This window comes from Gallus gallus, chromosome 5, assembly GCF_016699485.2.
Source record: "Gallus gallus isolate bGalGal1 chromosome 5, bGalGal1.mat.broiler.GRCg7b, whole genome shotgun sequence".
NCBI lineage: Eukaryota > Metazoa > Chordata > Aves > Galliformes > Phasianidae > Gallus > Gallus gallus.
Genome location: NC_052536.1, coordinates 12,476,463 through 12,494,038, shown reverse-complemented (window position 1 = coordinate 12,494,038; position 17,576 = coordinate 12,476,463). Strand labels below are relative to the sequence as shown.

The window sequence follows — 17,576 nt, the reverse complement described above, 5'->3', positions numbered from 1 at the left end:
AAGAACTCACAGTAAATGTCAGCATCCTGTGATGAATTGGAGATGCTGAGTGCCAGTACCACCCTTCAGGCATGTGATTTGCTTTGGGAGTGATTCAGATGACAACCAGGAATGGAAACTAAGAATTCTAACAGAACTGGACTTAACTGAGATGTTTCGTACGCACCTACAGTTGGGTAGCTTGTAATCCCATGTCTTTCTGGAAGTAACTGAGTGCTAAAAACACTGGCTCTCACCAAAGGTTATCTCTATGAATGGAAAACTTCTCATGGAGTTTAGATGAAGGCTTTGTTCCTGTAAATGGTACCAAACTCTTTGGTTAGAGAAAGTTCAGGTCCTGGTTCTGCCAGTTAAGTCTCAGTGACAGAGCAAAATCCACTTAGGGAGCTGTATTTGACTGCCATGAAAATAAAACTCAAACACCACCTCAGAGGGTTGCTGCCCACTTTCCTTACCAACTCTAAAGCCTTTCTAAATGAAATACACATATCTTGGCAAATTAATTTTCGTTCAAAGGAAAATGAAAAGAAAATCAAGAAAGGAAAATGATAGAAAGTGCTCCGGATGATGCTTTTTAATTGTTATTTTTATATTTTTAAAAACAAATCAAATTAAAAAAAACATTTTAGACGTGCTGAAATTTCCTGTACAACAAACATGAAAACAATAAAATTTGTACATCATTTCAAGATATTTAACTAACAGTCACTTATTTGAAACACACCAACTTTTCCCTTCTTAAGCAGGCCCCAAATGGAAAAAAGGCTGAAACAGAAATGCAGGAGATGTAATTACCACACAGCGGAGCTTTGAGCCTGGAAAGTGAATAGGTTTAGATAAGCAACAGCAAGAGAAAACACTGCATAAAGAGACGGATCTCAGCAATTGTAACACAGAGATCTTCAGAATGCGGTGAAAAAAAGTGTGCAGGAATTCAAGTCATCTTGGCCAACAGGGATCCACAAGAGATCCCTAGTAGAGGATTACCTGCAATCCTCTTCTTCCTGCAGAGATATGCTATGAGGCATTTCCTACTCACATTGACAAAACATTGGAAGCCTTACCAATTTTTTCCACTTCTATTTGGGATCAGCAGGTCATTTAGTTTCAACTTGAGTCCCTTGCAAGAATGATTCACTTTCAGAAAAAAAAAATAAATCACAGAATTGTTGAAGTGGATGCCATTGCTTTAAAAATGGATACCCCATAGATGATGACAAGTGAAACTTTGGCACCTGTTTCCAATCTCAAAACAATGGGTTAGATACTTTTATTTTCTGCAAGACTATCTGGGTGGTGGGGTGGCCAGGCAGAAACACTTCCTATTCTAGTTAGTTTTCATAGGCTCCACTGCAACATAATGCAAAGGCAGGATCCAAACTAGGATTCACCTCCCCCTCTTCTACACTGTGTAAAAGAATGGTCTTCTGAAGCAAAAGAGCATTCACCACCTTAAGGCGGCAAGCTCCTGGAGACCTGGAATAATGAATACTGGCTCTGTGCTCTGCACAGATGTGTAGCATTTAGAAGATGGAAAGGAAAGAAGGAAAGTATCTGTAAGGGGCAGGCTTTCTGCCTTCTCAGTTCCTTTGGAATGGTTCTTTGTGGTCCCATTGGCTTATTTGTCACATGAGCACAATAAGATCCACTATGTGGAACACCATTTTGGGTAGGGTTAGGCAGGATCTCTAACCTCATGGATCTGGCTTGTTTTTGTGGGTATTTATGTGTGCGTGTTGATTTAAAAAAAAAAAAAGTATTTCAGAGAAAGAGAGAAAAAAATATTCAAGAACCCACAAGTGTCTGCTATGAGAAAAAAGGCTGAAGCACTTTGTGGTTGGTTCTCCAGATTTGCTCACACAACACACCACAGTTTCACACTGTTGTAGAGTTCCTCTGGTTATCCTGTAACGTTACCGCTGTGCAGCAGGAATTCCTACATCTTCCCGAACCCCAAGTATAGTAGCTATTTCTGACAACTCTGCCAAAAACTAAGAAAGAAAGAAACAAATAAAAAAGCCAAACAAAAGCAGCAGAATTCCAGGGACTCTGGTGATTAAACCCTTCACAAGATTTTCACCACTTGATAGCTATTCTATAGCGTTATTCCAAAACTTCATATTCCTTTGCAATGCAACCAGTGCAATGATCTGAAGATCAAAAAAAAAAAAACCTACATCCCCTCCAAAGTACTTCAGAAGTCCTTCATTGGCAATGCCTTCATAAGTCTAGCAGTCACGTACCAGCAAAATAAATCTCATCAAATCCTTGGCTTGCAAAACCAGCAACTACGGGTTTTCTGCACGTTTGTTCTGTTTTTAAAAGGACCAGTTAAAATAACAGCAGCAGTACATTGCAAACAATTACAAAACAATTATGTTATATCAATGAGATGGAGGCGGGTAAGATGTACTTGAGTTCCGAATGGCTGAAACAAACAAGAAATTGGTCTCTACAGCAGAAGTTTGTGCAATTCGTTTTGGTAGAATCAGTAAAGCCAGTCAATCTGTTTGGGAGCGCTTGGACACTTGGAAACTTAGTTCAGCATTTTCACAGATTTATACATTTGAGGAGAAACAACAACAATGATAAAAAGACACCAACCTGAGTAAAACTCTATTAGAATAGAGCGATCATTATTCAGTAAATCATATATTGCACCTTTAAATAAATCATCATTGTATAAAAACAGGAATATCAACCAGGAACAGGGAGGAGCTATTCTGTCCTTCATACACACCCACACACACATCCCTGCACACACATCCACGTACGCACTTGCTCAGTTTTTCACTACAGTTAAAGCTCTGAGTGACACATTACACTCCTTTTCCTCTAGCAGAGGCACCGAAACATTAAGGCAGGGATATTTGTGGTGAAATGCAAAAACAAAGCTCACCTCCAAACTTCTGGAGAGTCCTGCCAACAGTGCAACTACAGTTAAGTTTGACATAAGCCTTATTTAAAAATCTGTGTTCTCATTAAGAGTTTCAGTACAAAAATAGAATCTCTGCTGTTTTTTTTCTTTTTTTCCTAGAGTAGCAACTAGAAAAGGCACAATTTCCAAGTACAAATGTCCATTGGGAGGAGGTGTTTGTACTCCTTTTTTAAATAAAAAGGAAAATTCAGAAAAAAAATAAATCACAGAGGCACATATCTATTAGCTAAGTAACCAGATACAGCAGATAAAATATGTTCCCAAAACTTATAATTAAATATATTAAAACAGCCCACAAGCCTGGTGTCTGTAAATGAAATCATATAAAATTGTAATAAAAAGCTTGTGTTATTATTTTAATATTTAAATTCTAGTTCATTGTTCGTACTGCAAATGCTATTTCACCTATCAGTACTGTTAAATTCCCAAGAAAAATCAGAATTCCTCTGTTAACTTTAAATAGTTTCTCTTTTTATCGATCCATGGCTCCTGCCAGCATTGTCTTTTTTTTCCTCCAGAAGATCGCTTCTTCATATGAGGACAGAACTGGAGAAACCAGACACGAGACACTGCACACAATCCTGGAAAATGTAAGTAGAACATCTCCCTTTCTCATGCACAGACAACAATTCCTGGAGAGACTGCGCTGCGTCCTCGTTATGCATGATAGCCATTAGCCTTCCCAAAAGCTGGTCCAGGTGTGAAATTTTCATAGATTGCCATTGCTGTTGTGTTTTGATAAATAAGATCTGTTTTCTTCTCTTTCTGTGATCTAATAATATCCATGACACACTGGTTTAGGAAGACATACTGGTCCTGATGGGAGAAAAATAACAAAGAGAATAATACAGTTCTAGCAAATGACTGATTTGGAAAGTAATTCTGCTCCTGAATCTAAGTTTTGATTTTTGGATGTATTGTACTGACGGTTATCACACAGTTTGTTTTCAAAAGGTATATTACATAGAAAACGGATCTAGAAAGGATCTCATGATACTATCTAAGCAATCCCTAGTAAAAAACACTAGGATTGTATTTACTGTCTCGCTCAAATTCTCACTAAAATATTTTCATGATGGAGATTTTACAGCCTTCTCCAAATCAGCTTGAGTTAATCCACACACCTTTTCAGATGAAAGCAGTAGTTCCAGCAGGAACATGTATGTTCCTGCAGAACAAAAAAGATGCACGCAATGGCCACTTGACTTAAAGTTATCCTCATAGCTACAAGCCAGAATTAAACTCAAAAGGGTAGAACAAGCTGCAAAAAATCTTTGTCAAGATATGATTCTAGCTAAAAATGCCAGTCCTTCAAACTACCCTGTAATGAGACTGTTTGGATCTACAAACTTCACTACAACTCACTTGGCTGCAAGTACTTTTGTAGAAAGAAATGAGGCAGGTAGGAGGGAAGTTTAAATAAGGGTGATTTCAGATTGCTCTGATTACAAATGACTCATCATCCTGTAGTTTTGAGCTACAATCCTGAATCTACCTTTTCTGGATTACTGTGCATATTTGAGAAACGTGATGCTGGATGAAAAACAGTCTTACCTCAGTTTGCACCATTAAAGGTCGATGCATTCGAAGATCGTACACCACTCCATACACATCCACAGTATTCTCCATTTCAATCTGCTGAATCAGGCGGTCAATGGCAATAAACGTACCTGTCCTCCCGACACCAGCACTGCAAGGACACAGAGAAGTTATTTACTGCTTTCTCTTAACCACCAGCTTACCTGTGATCTGATCAAAGGCAAGTGAAGTTAGCAAAATGTTTCCTATTATTTCAACGGCAGAGGTGTCCAAGTCTGTGTAGTCCAGAGGGGTGGTCTTTACCATGACCAGGAGGGGAGGAAGGACATCCTTCTGGGCTTCCCAGCCTTGCAACTTGCACAAGATCACATATAAAAGCACTTGAAAATGCAACTCGTTCACCTAAACTTCCCAGGCTAGGAAAGAGAGCCTGTTCTAATGAAATTTCACACTGTGTCTTTGCTATCTTCGTAGGCCACTCTGAAAGTAGTGCCTCCTATTTATTTCCATGGAAACAACAACAGATACAAAGAGCATAATAAGCCTATTTGGTAGAGCAAATTATCAGCTACTATTCTTCAACACAGTCACCACTATTAGCTGTGCATTTCCACCAGTGATGAAGAGCCTGTATGCCACACTTGTAAAAATCTGCAACAGCAGAGGTGACCTACTGTTACTGTCAGCACTGCTGAAATGCACCACCTGTTGCCTCACTGTGCTGACATCCACTGGTTGGTCTCCACAAGCATTCAGTAAGCATCAGTGAAGCTCACTGGGTGTCATTTTTTCTGCATGGAGGAATTCAATTCCACACTTTTGCTTCAACTGCACTTCAGTGTCAGATGCCATTTTGTCATACTGCCCCTCTGCTGCCACCTGTCTCACGGCAATGAAACATAATGGAATATAGGCATGAAGGTTCAGGCTCTATTACCATACCACCACCATTTGCCTTTGATGTTGTGGGCCAACATAATAAAACAGGAGGTATTATTTTCAGAGCAGCCATCACACTTAACACTGTCATGTTTCTGAAGCATGACACAAACATTCTAATTCAGCAGGGTGAGTATCCTTAAGCAGCAGAGACTTAATACATTTATTTCAAATCACACTGAAAAAGAATTGTTCTTAAAACGCCACACAACGAAAGCATGTTTAACATGAGTATGTTCTTCCTACCTGCAGTGCACTAGAATAGGAGAGTCAATAGGATTCTGACTGCTGTATTCATGAACAAGGTGTCTGAAGTTGATTAGCAAGTCTGTTGTCTCTGGCACTCCATGATCTGGCCAGGATGTGAAATGGAACTGACGCACTGTGTGGCTCTCCATTGTGTCAGCCTAGAGGAACAAGAATGAAAAAAGGAAGACACAAATGCTTCAATAGGTAAACAGTAGGGCTTCCTGTCATAAGTACTATGCAAGACTTGGTTGCATTAAAAGTGCCCATTACAAATTCTGCAGTAATTCCATCTACATTATTCCAATTTCTCTCTTCCTTCCATTTTAGTAGAGAATACTTAGCAGTAATTTCATTTTCCCTTTACTCCATGATCTTACATCTCTTCTGCATTACATTTGTTGACAGAGATGGGTCTTGATGGAGCTAATTGTTTGGCCACATTGTTTGGGACATATTTCAGGTATCTGTATAAAGCATGCATTTTGGTGGAAGTCTCAGGGATCTGCAGGATCGTTGATGGGGCAACCAGTGATAACCAATAGCAGGCTGGATTTTGCAACTTCTCTTATTCTTTTCTCTCTGATATCTTTCATTTCAATTAAGTTTTTTGTGAAATAATTATATTCTGTCACTCCAGCGTTGCTTGGCATGTGAAGTCCTTGATACAATAAACCACTTCTACAGATATTTGTACACAACTAACAAACTACTCACGTTCTCTACATTGAAGTCCCTTATCGTCCATTCTGGAAGAACAACTTCTGAGACCATTGTCACAATAATGTCACCATAACTCTTGGATTGTTTGTCTGGCCAATATTGCTCACATTTCGTCTAAGAAGAGAGTTTAAAGGTTCAATACATTACACAGAAAGATGAAGCATAGAAAAAAAACAGCAGGACATGGCACAATAGTTTCCTGCAACTCCAACTTGGTCTTGACTATTAGATTTAAATAATGCACCCCCCTGAAGTGGGACTGGAAGGTACTTCACCACTCCTAATGGTCTATCCCAAGGCAGAAGGAAGATCTATCAAAACCATTCTTTAGAGAGAAGAACCCACCTTTAAAAATGCAGATTCCACAACCTTCCAGAGGCAATTTATTCTGATCATCAGCAGGTATAAGAGAAAATAGATTTTAAAAAATGGGCTCATTTAATTCAGAAAACTAGCTTCCAGGAAGTGGATGCTTGTTTAAAAGAGTAGCCACCTCCCACATTATTAGGGAAACAACTAAATTAGAAGAGATTCAACTGTTCATTTTAACATTAAAATGAAACAAACAAACCCAAAGCAATCAACCAAAAAAAAAAAAAAATCAAAAAAAAAGCAACCTTACCCGGGCCTGTTCAACACATTTTGTCAACATGACAATAGAGTAGATATTCTTTTCCCAAATCATGCGCCAGAAGTCTTCTATAGTATTGGGTAAAGGGCCTTGTGCAGCAATAAATGCCTTCTTTGAGCTGTATCCCTGGGAAGAAAAAAGCATACATACACAAACCTTCACCAGTGAGCCATTAAGAGCTGATTTTATGTATCATATGATCTACTGAGCCTATGTCATAAAAATAATGTGTGTTTTTCGTTTCAATCGATGAAGCAACTTACAGGCATATAGTTTGCATTAATATAATCATCAGTTGTACAGCTTGGATTTGAAAGTTTAACACGAGAAATATCATCTGCAGAAAGAAAAGGAAAATAAAATTATGAACATTGGAAACTTTTCAGTAAAATATCGCGGTTCTAAAGTGGTTTCTATATAGAAGGTGCTCTGGAACAACATACATTCTAACAGTGAGAACATAACTTTAGGAATCTAAAGTAATGGTAGTTGAGAGTTTACAATGAAGGTCTTAAAAAAAAATGATTGGCCAATTTAAAAATTCAGAATATTAAACAGATTCCTAAACATGGTTTGCGTTTTCATACATACACGTACATAACCCAAAATTCACTATACTTTGAGTCACTACAGGAAAACAAGTAATTTCTCTCCCATGCCATTGAAGTCAAGGCTTCTCCTTTGAAGCACTAAGTGCACTCACTGTTACCCTTTCAGTTTTTCCTGCACTCACTTTTACCCTTCCAGCTTTTCCTTAACACTTATCTTTACTGGATGCCTGCAGCTTGGCAGTGCTTAGGTTATTAGTTTTCAAAGCTGTCCAGCAGTATCTTAATGTTTCTCATAGCTCCAACAGATCTGGAGTGCAAGCTTCTCACAAATGAAATATGGAAATCAGTTGTTTAAGGGAAAGTTATTTAAAAGAGCATTTTTGAGGGAAAACTCTTTAGCTGTCTTCATCCAGTGACTTCATACAGGATGTTCATACAAGGAAAAGGACAGCCCAAATTTGTTTATTTAAACGCTGGTCAAATTAATTCCTCTTCAAAACCTCTGGGATTAAAACCAAAATCTGCCAAGCCCAAGGGTTTTCAACTAAAACCTCAACTAATAGAAGACATAAAACCTGAGAGAGTAGCTCACATGGTAAGACATTGTTGTATCTATTTTTCCCCCTGTTCTCAGCGATTTCAGCAGCAAATTTGGGCTGATGAACACCAGCAGACTTGAGTTCCTACAGAGAAAGAAAGATTCATGAGTACCTGGTCCTGGTTTAGGAAACATATAAAACACAACTGAAACAGACAAATACTTCAAACACTCTTGGACTTTACTGTAAAAGCAGACATGTCAAACTGGACTAAATGATGATAAAAATCAGCTTTTTACAGAGCAGGAGGGTGGCAGCAGAAAAGATAAGATCACAGATAAGAGATTAATACAGAATGGAGGAATAATAGCATGTTTGAAGCCCAAAAATAGACTTTAAGAGCCCAGTAATAGTTTTGTAAGAATACACAACATGGGCATTGACTCATTCTAACCCAAAGGCAAACCATTTAGCATGAGGTTTGAAAGCATTAAAGGGAGAAAGGGAGCAAGTTACATTATGAAAGAACTGAAGAAGAAAGCAAAATCTGAGAGGAGAGCAGGGTGGAGCACCAGCCTACGAGATACAATGAAAGGGACAGAATCTCATCTGAAAAGAAGGAGAATGGTAGTTTCAAGGGGGAGAAGAAATAAAATTATGTATCAGAAGAGTTGACAACATAAAATCCTTCAGTGACAACACCAGTTGGTTACTGTCTTTTGTATTTCATAGCAATTGAACTATTTTCATAGGAGAGGTGCTCTGGCCCTTGGACTATCTTTGTGGCCTTCTTCTGAACCCTCTTTAAAGCTCCACACCTTTTCTGTGTGACTTGGATGCAGTACTCCAGCTGGGGCCTCACGAGGACAGAAGAGAGGGAGACAGTCACCTTCCTCACCCTACTGGCCATCCCTCTCCTGATGGAACCCAGAGTAGCATTGGCCTTCCAGGCTGCAAGCGCATGCTGCTGGCTCAGCTAAGTTTGGCAACAACCAAGACCCCTTGGCAACAACCAAGACCCCTAAGTCCTTCTTGTCAGAGCTACTCTCAAGGAGTTCTTCTCCCAGTTTGTATATGTATCTGGGATTATCTCGACCCAAGTGCAAAATCTTGCACTTAACTTCGCTGCAACTCATTAGGTTCATGAGGGCCCACCTTTTGAGTTCATCAAGGCCCCTCTGGATGGCATCCCTTCCTTCTGCTGTATCAACCACACTGCTCAGCTTGGTGTTGCCAGCAAACTTGCTGAGGGTGCACTCTATCTCATCTATGTTACTGATAACGATTATGCATATTATTATGCTTATTATCTACTTCAACTTATTATGTGTGGTCTGTAAGTCACACATAATGCATTAAAGAAGCCTGATATTAGTGAAAGATCTGTCTTGTTGTATAGTAAAAAAAAAACAAAAAAAACCCACAATGAAATAAAGTGGAGAGAAGTTAAATGGCATTCCAAGAGCACAAACATCAGTAATGCAACTAGGGCAAGGACTTTGGAGGTCTTAGCTCTGCCAAGAGCTTCAAGCATCAGGCCATGCTAGAACTCACAGGCAGATTTAATGGTTCAGGGTGTGAAGTATTTATCATGCACTTCAACTAAACTTAGAGCTGAATTAGGTAAGGGAATGCTATGCATGCAGCTCTATGATGTCTATAACAAGGGTCCCTTCTTCTCTTCCCCTTCAGTAAACATCACACACACTACAAAGGAAAGCTAATTTGCTTCCCAAAAATATTAGCCAAGAAGCTCTCCCCTGTGAGGACACACACCTCATACTCTTCAGCAAAACCACAGTTGGAGTCTGCTTGCTGCTTCTTAAAGTAGGACTCAAAGTTCTCCACTTTAATCATTTTTGATCTAAAATGAGAAAAGTCTTGTATTGGTGACTGATACTAAGTAAATAAGTCATGAATTCAGTTAATGTATTACAAAACGTGGTTTACTTACTTCTTTATTCTTCGGGGGAGAGTGGGGCAGGGAAAGAAAAAAGGTTGATTAGACACATGCAGTTGTATATTTCACTATGCGAATCTAAGAACAAAAGCATGACTGTTAGTAGCGCCCACCAAACTGCATTTATAGGAGACAGGATATCAAGGCAGAACATTTAAACGATCCCTTCCAGCCGAGGAGAAAATGGTGCATCCTTCAGGAGAAGGATATGATAGAAGGAGTCTGTCAGCTATTTCTGTATTCCCCCTCTATCAGATTGGCCTCATTCTCTGGTGTATTTTATTCTAATTATCAAAGTTACACAGGTGAAACTTCATGGGATGCTCAGGGTAAGTCTTTTCATAACATAAACAGTTCCATGAACCAATAACCTGGTCCCATTACACCGCCTGTGATTTTCAGTACGTTGTAGTTACCCTCCCATAGCCAGCTACTACCATTACACACCATCTGAATTAACAGCTCAGCTCAAAGTAGCCATAAACTAAGGGAGAGTTTGGAACACAGTGCAAATTTTTGCTTGTAAGTACTTTATCAACAGCTTGGACTGTTTTGTTTTCTTAGTGTGTTCAGAAGTTTGTGTTTCATGAAAACATTCTACTTTTCAAAACCATATTGGGCACTTGCATAACTAATGCTGATTGATGAAGCAGGCGTTATGTCTTATCAATTTGATTATTTTCAGTCTGCAGGCTTGAGTCAAGTTTCATGCAAAATCATACATGAAACTGCACAGAAAACAAGCATTAGGGTTCAGAGGAAGTTTTGCATGTATCACTTGAGCTCAAAAAACATGTGAAAAGACTTACTTAATTGGAGAAAAAGACACTTCAGTATTTCTTTTATCTTTCCTATAAGGAGAAAAAAAAATACAACATGCTCATAGTAGAATTAAATGGAAAGCATATGAGATTTCTGATGATACATATTTCACGTGTCTGCTCAGAACTGTGTCTTATAAGGCATCTCAGTGCACAAAATACTCCTGAGGCAAATCTTACACCTGCAGTGAAATTAAAATACCTCATAATTCTTTCAGCAATGGTTTACAATGGAACTGTATCTTTCTATTGGAACCAGACCAAACAGCTGAACACAAAGCACAGTTCTGCTAAAAGAAGTGCATCCAAGGGATTTGCATTGCTAACATCTCTCCAGAATCACTACTCATCCCAGAATCCCTAACATTAATGTTCAACAGCGGTGTGTCAGTTGTACTGAAGGTGGAAGTTGAACAAAAATACACATGCCGTAGCTACCAGACACAGGAAAACTTGTCATAACAGCAACTATTTACAGAAGCTAAGAAAAAATGGTCTAAAGACTCTACAGGTAACTCTTTAGAAGGGATGCATCACACAGTCAGGAGCAGGAAAAAGCCTCTGTAGAATGTGTGAGACCAGTTCAAACCTTAAGACAACTAATCAGCTTTTGGAAACTCCAGAATGAGAGTAACAAGTAACAAATGAGCAAGCAATTAAGAAAAGCTGTTCCTGAATATTTTCAAATAAAACCACCTACAATACAATTATATCTGTCTGTTAGCACAACAATCTGATGTTTGCTCACTTCTAACTTCAAAAGCATGCACAAATTCTCAAGAGCTAAACAAATCTGCTCTCAACTCATTAGTACATAACTATAAATTGAACAAAGTCATTGATCTAATTTGATGCAAAAACTTTGATCTGTAGCAAAGAAGATTTTAAATAGACTATACTTTAAAGCATCATGGTGAAAGTAGATAAAACAGGAACAGAGGCCTTTCTTTTTAGGATACAGAAATGATATACTGATAATCCTCAACACAGCAAACAAAGTAATGAACACATTACCTTCTCCTCCTCCAGAATATGTAACCCCCTATAGCTACTACCGCCAATATAGCTAAAAGGCATCCAATAACGGCTCCAGCAATAACACCTTGTAAAAGAGAACAAGTATTACTCATCGCTTATTTACCTCTTTGACAGTGCTCTAAATCAATCAACACACTATAAGAGAACCTAGCAAGTGACAGAAAACACTCTGCTCTACTAGGATCTTCTTTACTGTGTCCTTTGGCAGTACCAGTATTGAAAGCTCATTAAAAATAATAAAACAAGGTTGATAAATTAATTAAAAAAGTAAGTCAAAGGATCAGTACTTGTGTTCTAACACACCCACTTCTAATAGAACAGAATTGTTACAAACAGAGATGCTATTTGTTTATGTACCTAAGTCACACAGTGTCATCCAATCACTTTTTGCATGCCATAAGTAGCACAGGTTTTGGTTACTTCCATATTGGAAGTCATACACGGAAAAAGAGAAGCCACCTGCAGGACTAGTTAAATATGGTTTTACTAGGCAGTGACACTGCAAAACTAGAAAGAAACAGTCCAACACAGACAGATCAATTGGTGTTTTGCTATCATGAAACCTATTGTAATTAAGCAATCTCCAAACACAACGTACACGTAAAACTGTCAATCCTACATTAACCATACCTGGATCCTGGGGTAATGAAACCACCTCAGAACAGGGCGAAAATGACACATAACTTTGTTCTCCCATAATTTTGTTGGCCACTGTAAAGTTTATATTAGTGAAACCTGCAACGCTTGCTCTGTTAATAAAGGAGAAAAAGATACATGACATGGTTTTAATAGTCATAGGCAAGGTCTATGACTTCTTTATCTTTTTGCTTTCAATAGCAGCAAGATAAATACCTGTATGAATGAAGAGGAATCAATGGTCCATTTTCATAGCCATACATGGTGTTTCCCTTGCCTACGTCAACAATGTTGTGCCCGTTCTGAGAATGGGAAGATGATGATATCTCCTCTACGTCTATGACATATGTCACATAGGTGGCTGTCATCTTCTGCTTGAAATCATTGTATGTGTAGTCCAAATCAGACTTTGAAGGCAAACAACCTTCAGGAGAAACAAGGATATAAGTGGTACACATAACCCACTATTTTTGAGACTACCAGCACAGTTGGAGAACATGTCACATTAACCACAATTTTGATTGCTCTACAAGTACTGCCTGAAACAAAAAACTGAGGGCAACACACAGTCTCAGAAATTCCCTCTACTGCAATGCAATTTACTTGGTTGCCTTTCCTACTCTCCAGTGTCATTCATTTAATCTCCTTTTGGTTTTACTTCTCCCATACATAGCAGAGCTTCTCTGTGAAGGCATGTTAGTTAGTAATGGATCCTGGTGTATTTGTGGACAACTTCTGCTACACACGTCAGCCATGTCCATACCCTCTAAAAAAACTATCAAATGTAGAGTATATTCCACAAACAAAGAAAAGGACAGAAAAAGGGCAATTTGAGCTTGATAACATCATGCTGCTCAAACAGAACCAAACTTCATTCAGGGTGATGCTGAACTCATCCTGGTCTCTACTGTCTTGCTGTGTCTGACACGAAGTCTTTTCACCTAAACCCTGAGAAATGAAGGAGTTTTATGTTTTCTCTCACCATAGAGACAGATTGGATAAAACAATCAGTGACCAAAACAGTTTCTCTTCAAAAAAGACTCAGAAAAACAGGATACTGTAATCAAACTGTGTTCAACATGACACCAGCTACAGAACAGCATTACTTTGTGCAGTGTCTGCTGTTAAAAGACGAACCCCAGAAATTCGAGGCAGATTATATAGCTGGGATGTGTGATGTAAGTGATGACAACACAGCTCGAACTACCAGTTGTCTGACATCTCAAGGGTAAACAAAATGACTAAAACTATTTCGAGTGCTATGAAGAAACATCTTCCCTGCATAACTGAAGTTTGCTTATGTTGCTTTCTGTTGATTGTCTTTACAAAGCTAAAGCTCCTTTAGGGGCAGATGCAGCATTGGATTCATCTTTAAAAAGAAGAAGTTTTAAAGGGGTTCTGAAAGATTACAAAGTGATTACAGTTGCATAGATAAAATTTGATACGCACTGCAAGCAATAGCAAAGCTCCTATTAATTGTAGCTGTGTAAGAACAGCATAGGTCTATGAGAGCGCTAATCTGTCACAGTAAAAGCAACTGAGATTGGAGTTAACTTAGTTGCCTAGAAATGAATGTTAAGTAACATCCTAAATACTTTTGATGTCATGTCTGGTTCCTAGTTCCATTTCAAAAGGAGGTACATGGTCCCTAGTTTCTTTTCAAAAGGACATACATCCCAAGTTATACCTGCACTCCTCTGTGAATGTCTTGGTTATCACCCTACGGTATCTCATCCAACTTCTTATACAAAGGAATAAAGTAATAGTCCCCTCTGTTTATCCTAGAGGTAACAATGTCTGCTTTGAGGCAGAGAAACACAATTCAAATGCATTAATACTATCCAAACACCATAAAGCTGAAGTGATGTTTGGCCCTAAGGATGGTTTTCTGCTCCTACCAAAGCACTGATTGGATTCTGTAAACACGCAGGATCTTTCTTCCTTAATTCTCTCAAACAAATCTTCAAATTCCACTTACTGGAATTCTTTACAGTCAAAACTACACAGAATAATACACTGAATCTCATCAAGACTAAAAAAGACTGGTTGAAAGTACAAGCAGAGTTGTCACTGTGCCTAAGACACTGACATTCAAATCAGCAACTCCAAGAGAACTAAGTCACATCTGAAAAAATAGGAATTTTCTGTACTGTTATACTATAGATAGATGGGCATTTCTTGGACATATATTATATGGGAAGCCACAGAAGAAAGAGCTACAAATCACTGCATGATGAATTTCCATTGTTAAAACAAAGGATAAGCAGGAATGTCACAATCCACCTGGGGAAAAGTTATCTCCATCAGCTGTGCTATTCCTCTAATGTGTGGTAAGGAATTAAGAGATCAACCAGAACCTACCCTGCAAAGTTATGTTGCTTTATTTATGATTTCTCTCTAGACTTTCATCAATTATTCACCAAAGCTTTGATGCTTTGAAGATGTGAGTTTTACAGACTACTATCTAGCTTTCCCTACAAGTAATGCTGGCAGTGTTACTCAAGCCTTCCACCTGCATCCAATCTTTCTCAGTTAAAGCGTTTTAAGTCAAAATGAAAGCTCTCTCTTGTTATAAGCAGGAAAAAAAAAAAATCACCAAAGCACATTTTGGACTATAGAAATCTACTTTAAAGTCTAAAGGATAGGATATTCATTACAGTAATTTTTTGTCCTGACAAAATGCTGTCTTTTAAGTTGTTTCACACAGCTAGGAGACAATATTATGACAACTTACCTTCTGCTTCAGTTACGATCATTACTGCATAAGCTTTTAACGGTCCGTTCACTGACTCAAAATCGGGAAATTCAACAGACAATGAGTTGTGACTGACTGCCTTGACTAAAGGAGCTTTGTTTGGAACAGGTGGATCTATAAACAGACAAATATACATATTCTAAGTACTTTAATGACAGATACAGATAAGTTTTTTCAAGCAAGAAAATGTAATGACATTGTTCATAGCATGCATATTTATAATAGAATCATTTAGATTGGAAAAGACTGCTAAGATCATCAAATCCTACCATTCATGTAACTACAGAATCCATCACCAAACCATGGCCCTCATTGCAATGTCCACACATTTCTTAAATGTCTCTAGAGACTGCAACTCCTCACTTCCCTTAGAAGCCTGTTCCAAAGTCTAACCACCCTTTCCATTGAGAAATTCTCCCTGATACCAAACCTAAACCTCCCTTGACACATTTTGAGGCCATTTCCTTGAATCCTATTGCCTGCCACCCAAGAAAAAAGAGTGACATCCCCCTCACTGCAGCCTTCTTTTTTCTCCAGACTAAACTACACCATTTCCTCCAAATGTCTTGTTTTCAAATTAGTCCATTCTCCAGATTCGTTGTTCTTTTCTGGATGCATTCCAGCAACTCTTGTAGTGAGGGGCCCCAAAGCCAAAACACAGTATTCAAGCTGCAAGCTCACCAGTCTCTCTGTACTCGGCACAGTCACTACCTTGGTACTGCTGACCATACTGTTTCTGACACAGGCATGTATGCCATCAGCCTTCTTAGACACCTGGGCACACTACTACCCATATGCCATGTGTTGCCCAGCTCCCCCAGGCCTTTTCTGCTGGTCAGCCTTCCAGCCACTCTTCTGCAAGACTGTACTGCTACGTGGGGTTGTTGTGATGAAACTGCAGCACCCAGCATTTAGCCTTGTTGAAGACCGTGTAACTGGATGTGGTCCCTCAATCTAATCTACAGATCCATCTGCAAAGCCTTTCTACCCTCAAGCAGATTAACACTCCTGCCCATCTGACAACTTATCACAGGTGAACTTCATCTCATCGAGATCATCTACATAAAAATTACAAAAAAACTACTCCTAGAACTGAGACATAGGGAACCCAACTTGTGATCAGTCACCAACTGGATTCACATTCACAATGACCCTCCAGGACTGGCCATCCAGCCTGCTTCTTACCCAGCAGACAGTGCATCCATCCAAGCCACGCGCAGACAGATTTTTCAGAACACTGTGAGAAATGGTATCAAATGCTTTGGAAAAGTCCAAGTAAACAACATCCACATCCTTTCCCTTGTCCACTATGCAGGTCATCTCATCACAGAAGGTGATCAGGTTAGACAAGCAGGACCTGTCTTTCCTAAACTCATACTGACTGGGTTATGGTTACCTTGTTATCCTATACATGCCATGAGATGATCTGCTTCATGAATTTCCCTGGTCATCACTCCTTATGTGTGCATGAGATAGACTTGGCATTAATGTGGTACCTTATTAATAAATGTATATGCTGATATATAAAGTTTCTTCTTCTGCAATAGCAAAGTTAATATTTTTTTTCCAATAAATATCTTCCATTATCTGATCCTAATGCTTACCTGTAATGCTTGTTTTACATATTTTCTGCACTGGAAGACTCGTTAAACCGTCTGAAACAGTTGTAACACTAACAGTATAGGTTTTGTAATAATCTAAAGGTTCTGTTTTGAAGATTTCTTCTGAGCCTTCTCTCCCACAGAATTGACTCTGTTGCTTTTTTGTCCAAGTACCATTAAATATTTCAATATCAAAGCCAGAATAGCCACCATAAGGACAGTTCCACTTCAGCGTTAGGTAAGACATATTAGCCACTGCTTCACACTGAAATGCATTCACTGAGGAAGGAACTGGGGGAAAAAAAAAGGAGTAAGAAATCAAGTATAGTGACAATGAAAAAGTAGTCTGTTTATAAGTTCTTCTGCATATAAGAGTTTATAAAACATTGGTATTCCTTTCTAGTTCTAAACAGAGGAAGCTACCACCTACAAAAAACAATGAGGAAGAGATGTATTTAGCACACAGTAAATACACAGAACCCTTCTGCATTAACTCCTCTGCAGATAAATTTACCGAGAAAAATGAGGTTGAATAGCTGTTCATCAAAATCAGCAAAGCTTTCAAATACTATTCAACTACTGAACAAGAACATTCTTATACTTGTAGACAAATACTAATTCACAGTTATTCATAGCACCCTCTGTGATTTAGGGATAGC

At 38.7% G+C, this 17,576-nt stretch overlaps 1 protein-coding gene across 13 annotated transcripts in view; it reads right to left on the bottom strand.

Annotated features, from left to right (window-relative positions):
* Window positions 1–559: 559 nt before the first annotated feature.
* PTPRJ (protein tyrosine phosphatase, receptor type J) overlaps window positions 560–17,576 on the bottom strand; it is a 119,139-nt gene continuing 102,122 nt past the window's right edge. For 11 of the 13 annotated variants that reach the window (XM_046941364.1, XM_046941367.1, XM_046941365.1 and 8 more), the window contains 15 exons: window positions 16,921–17,208; window positions 15,296–15,430; window positions 12,778–12,985; window positions 12,556–12,674; window positions 11,902–11,989; window positions 10,876–10,917; window positions 10,061–10,069; window positions 9,883–9,970; window positions 8,160–8,250; window positions 7,280–7,353; window positions 7,008–7,142; window positions 6,380–6,499; window positions 5,663–5,823; window positions 4,493–4,628; window positions 560–3,754 (listed from right to left, as the gene is read on the bottom strand). In XM_046941364.1, the coding sequence (XP_046797320.1) occupies window positions 3,596–3,754; window positions 4,493–4,628; window positions 5,663–5,823; window positions 6,380–6,499; window positions 7,008–7,142; window positions 7,280–7,353; window positions 8,160–8,250; window positions 9,883–9,970; window positions 10,061–10,069; window positions 10,876–10,917; window positions 11,902–11,989; window positions 12,556–12,674; window positions 12,778–12,985; window positions 15,296–15,430; window positions 16,921–17,208 (1,853 nt within the window). In that variant the 3' untranslated portion in view covers window positions 560–3,595. The remainder of the gene's footprint in view (window positions 3,755–4,492; window positions 4,629–5,662; window positions 5,824–6,379; window positions 6,500–7,007; window positions 7,143–7,279; window positions 7,354–8,159; window positions 8,251–9,882; window positions 9,971–10,060; window positions 10,070–10,875; window positions 10,918–11,901; window positions 11,990–12,555; window positions 12,675–12,777; window positions 12,986–15,295; window positions 15,431–16,920; window positions 17,209–17,576) is intronic. The other 2 variants (XM_040700556.2, XM_040700555.2) reach the window with 1 other exon arrangement.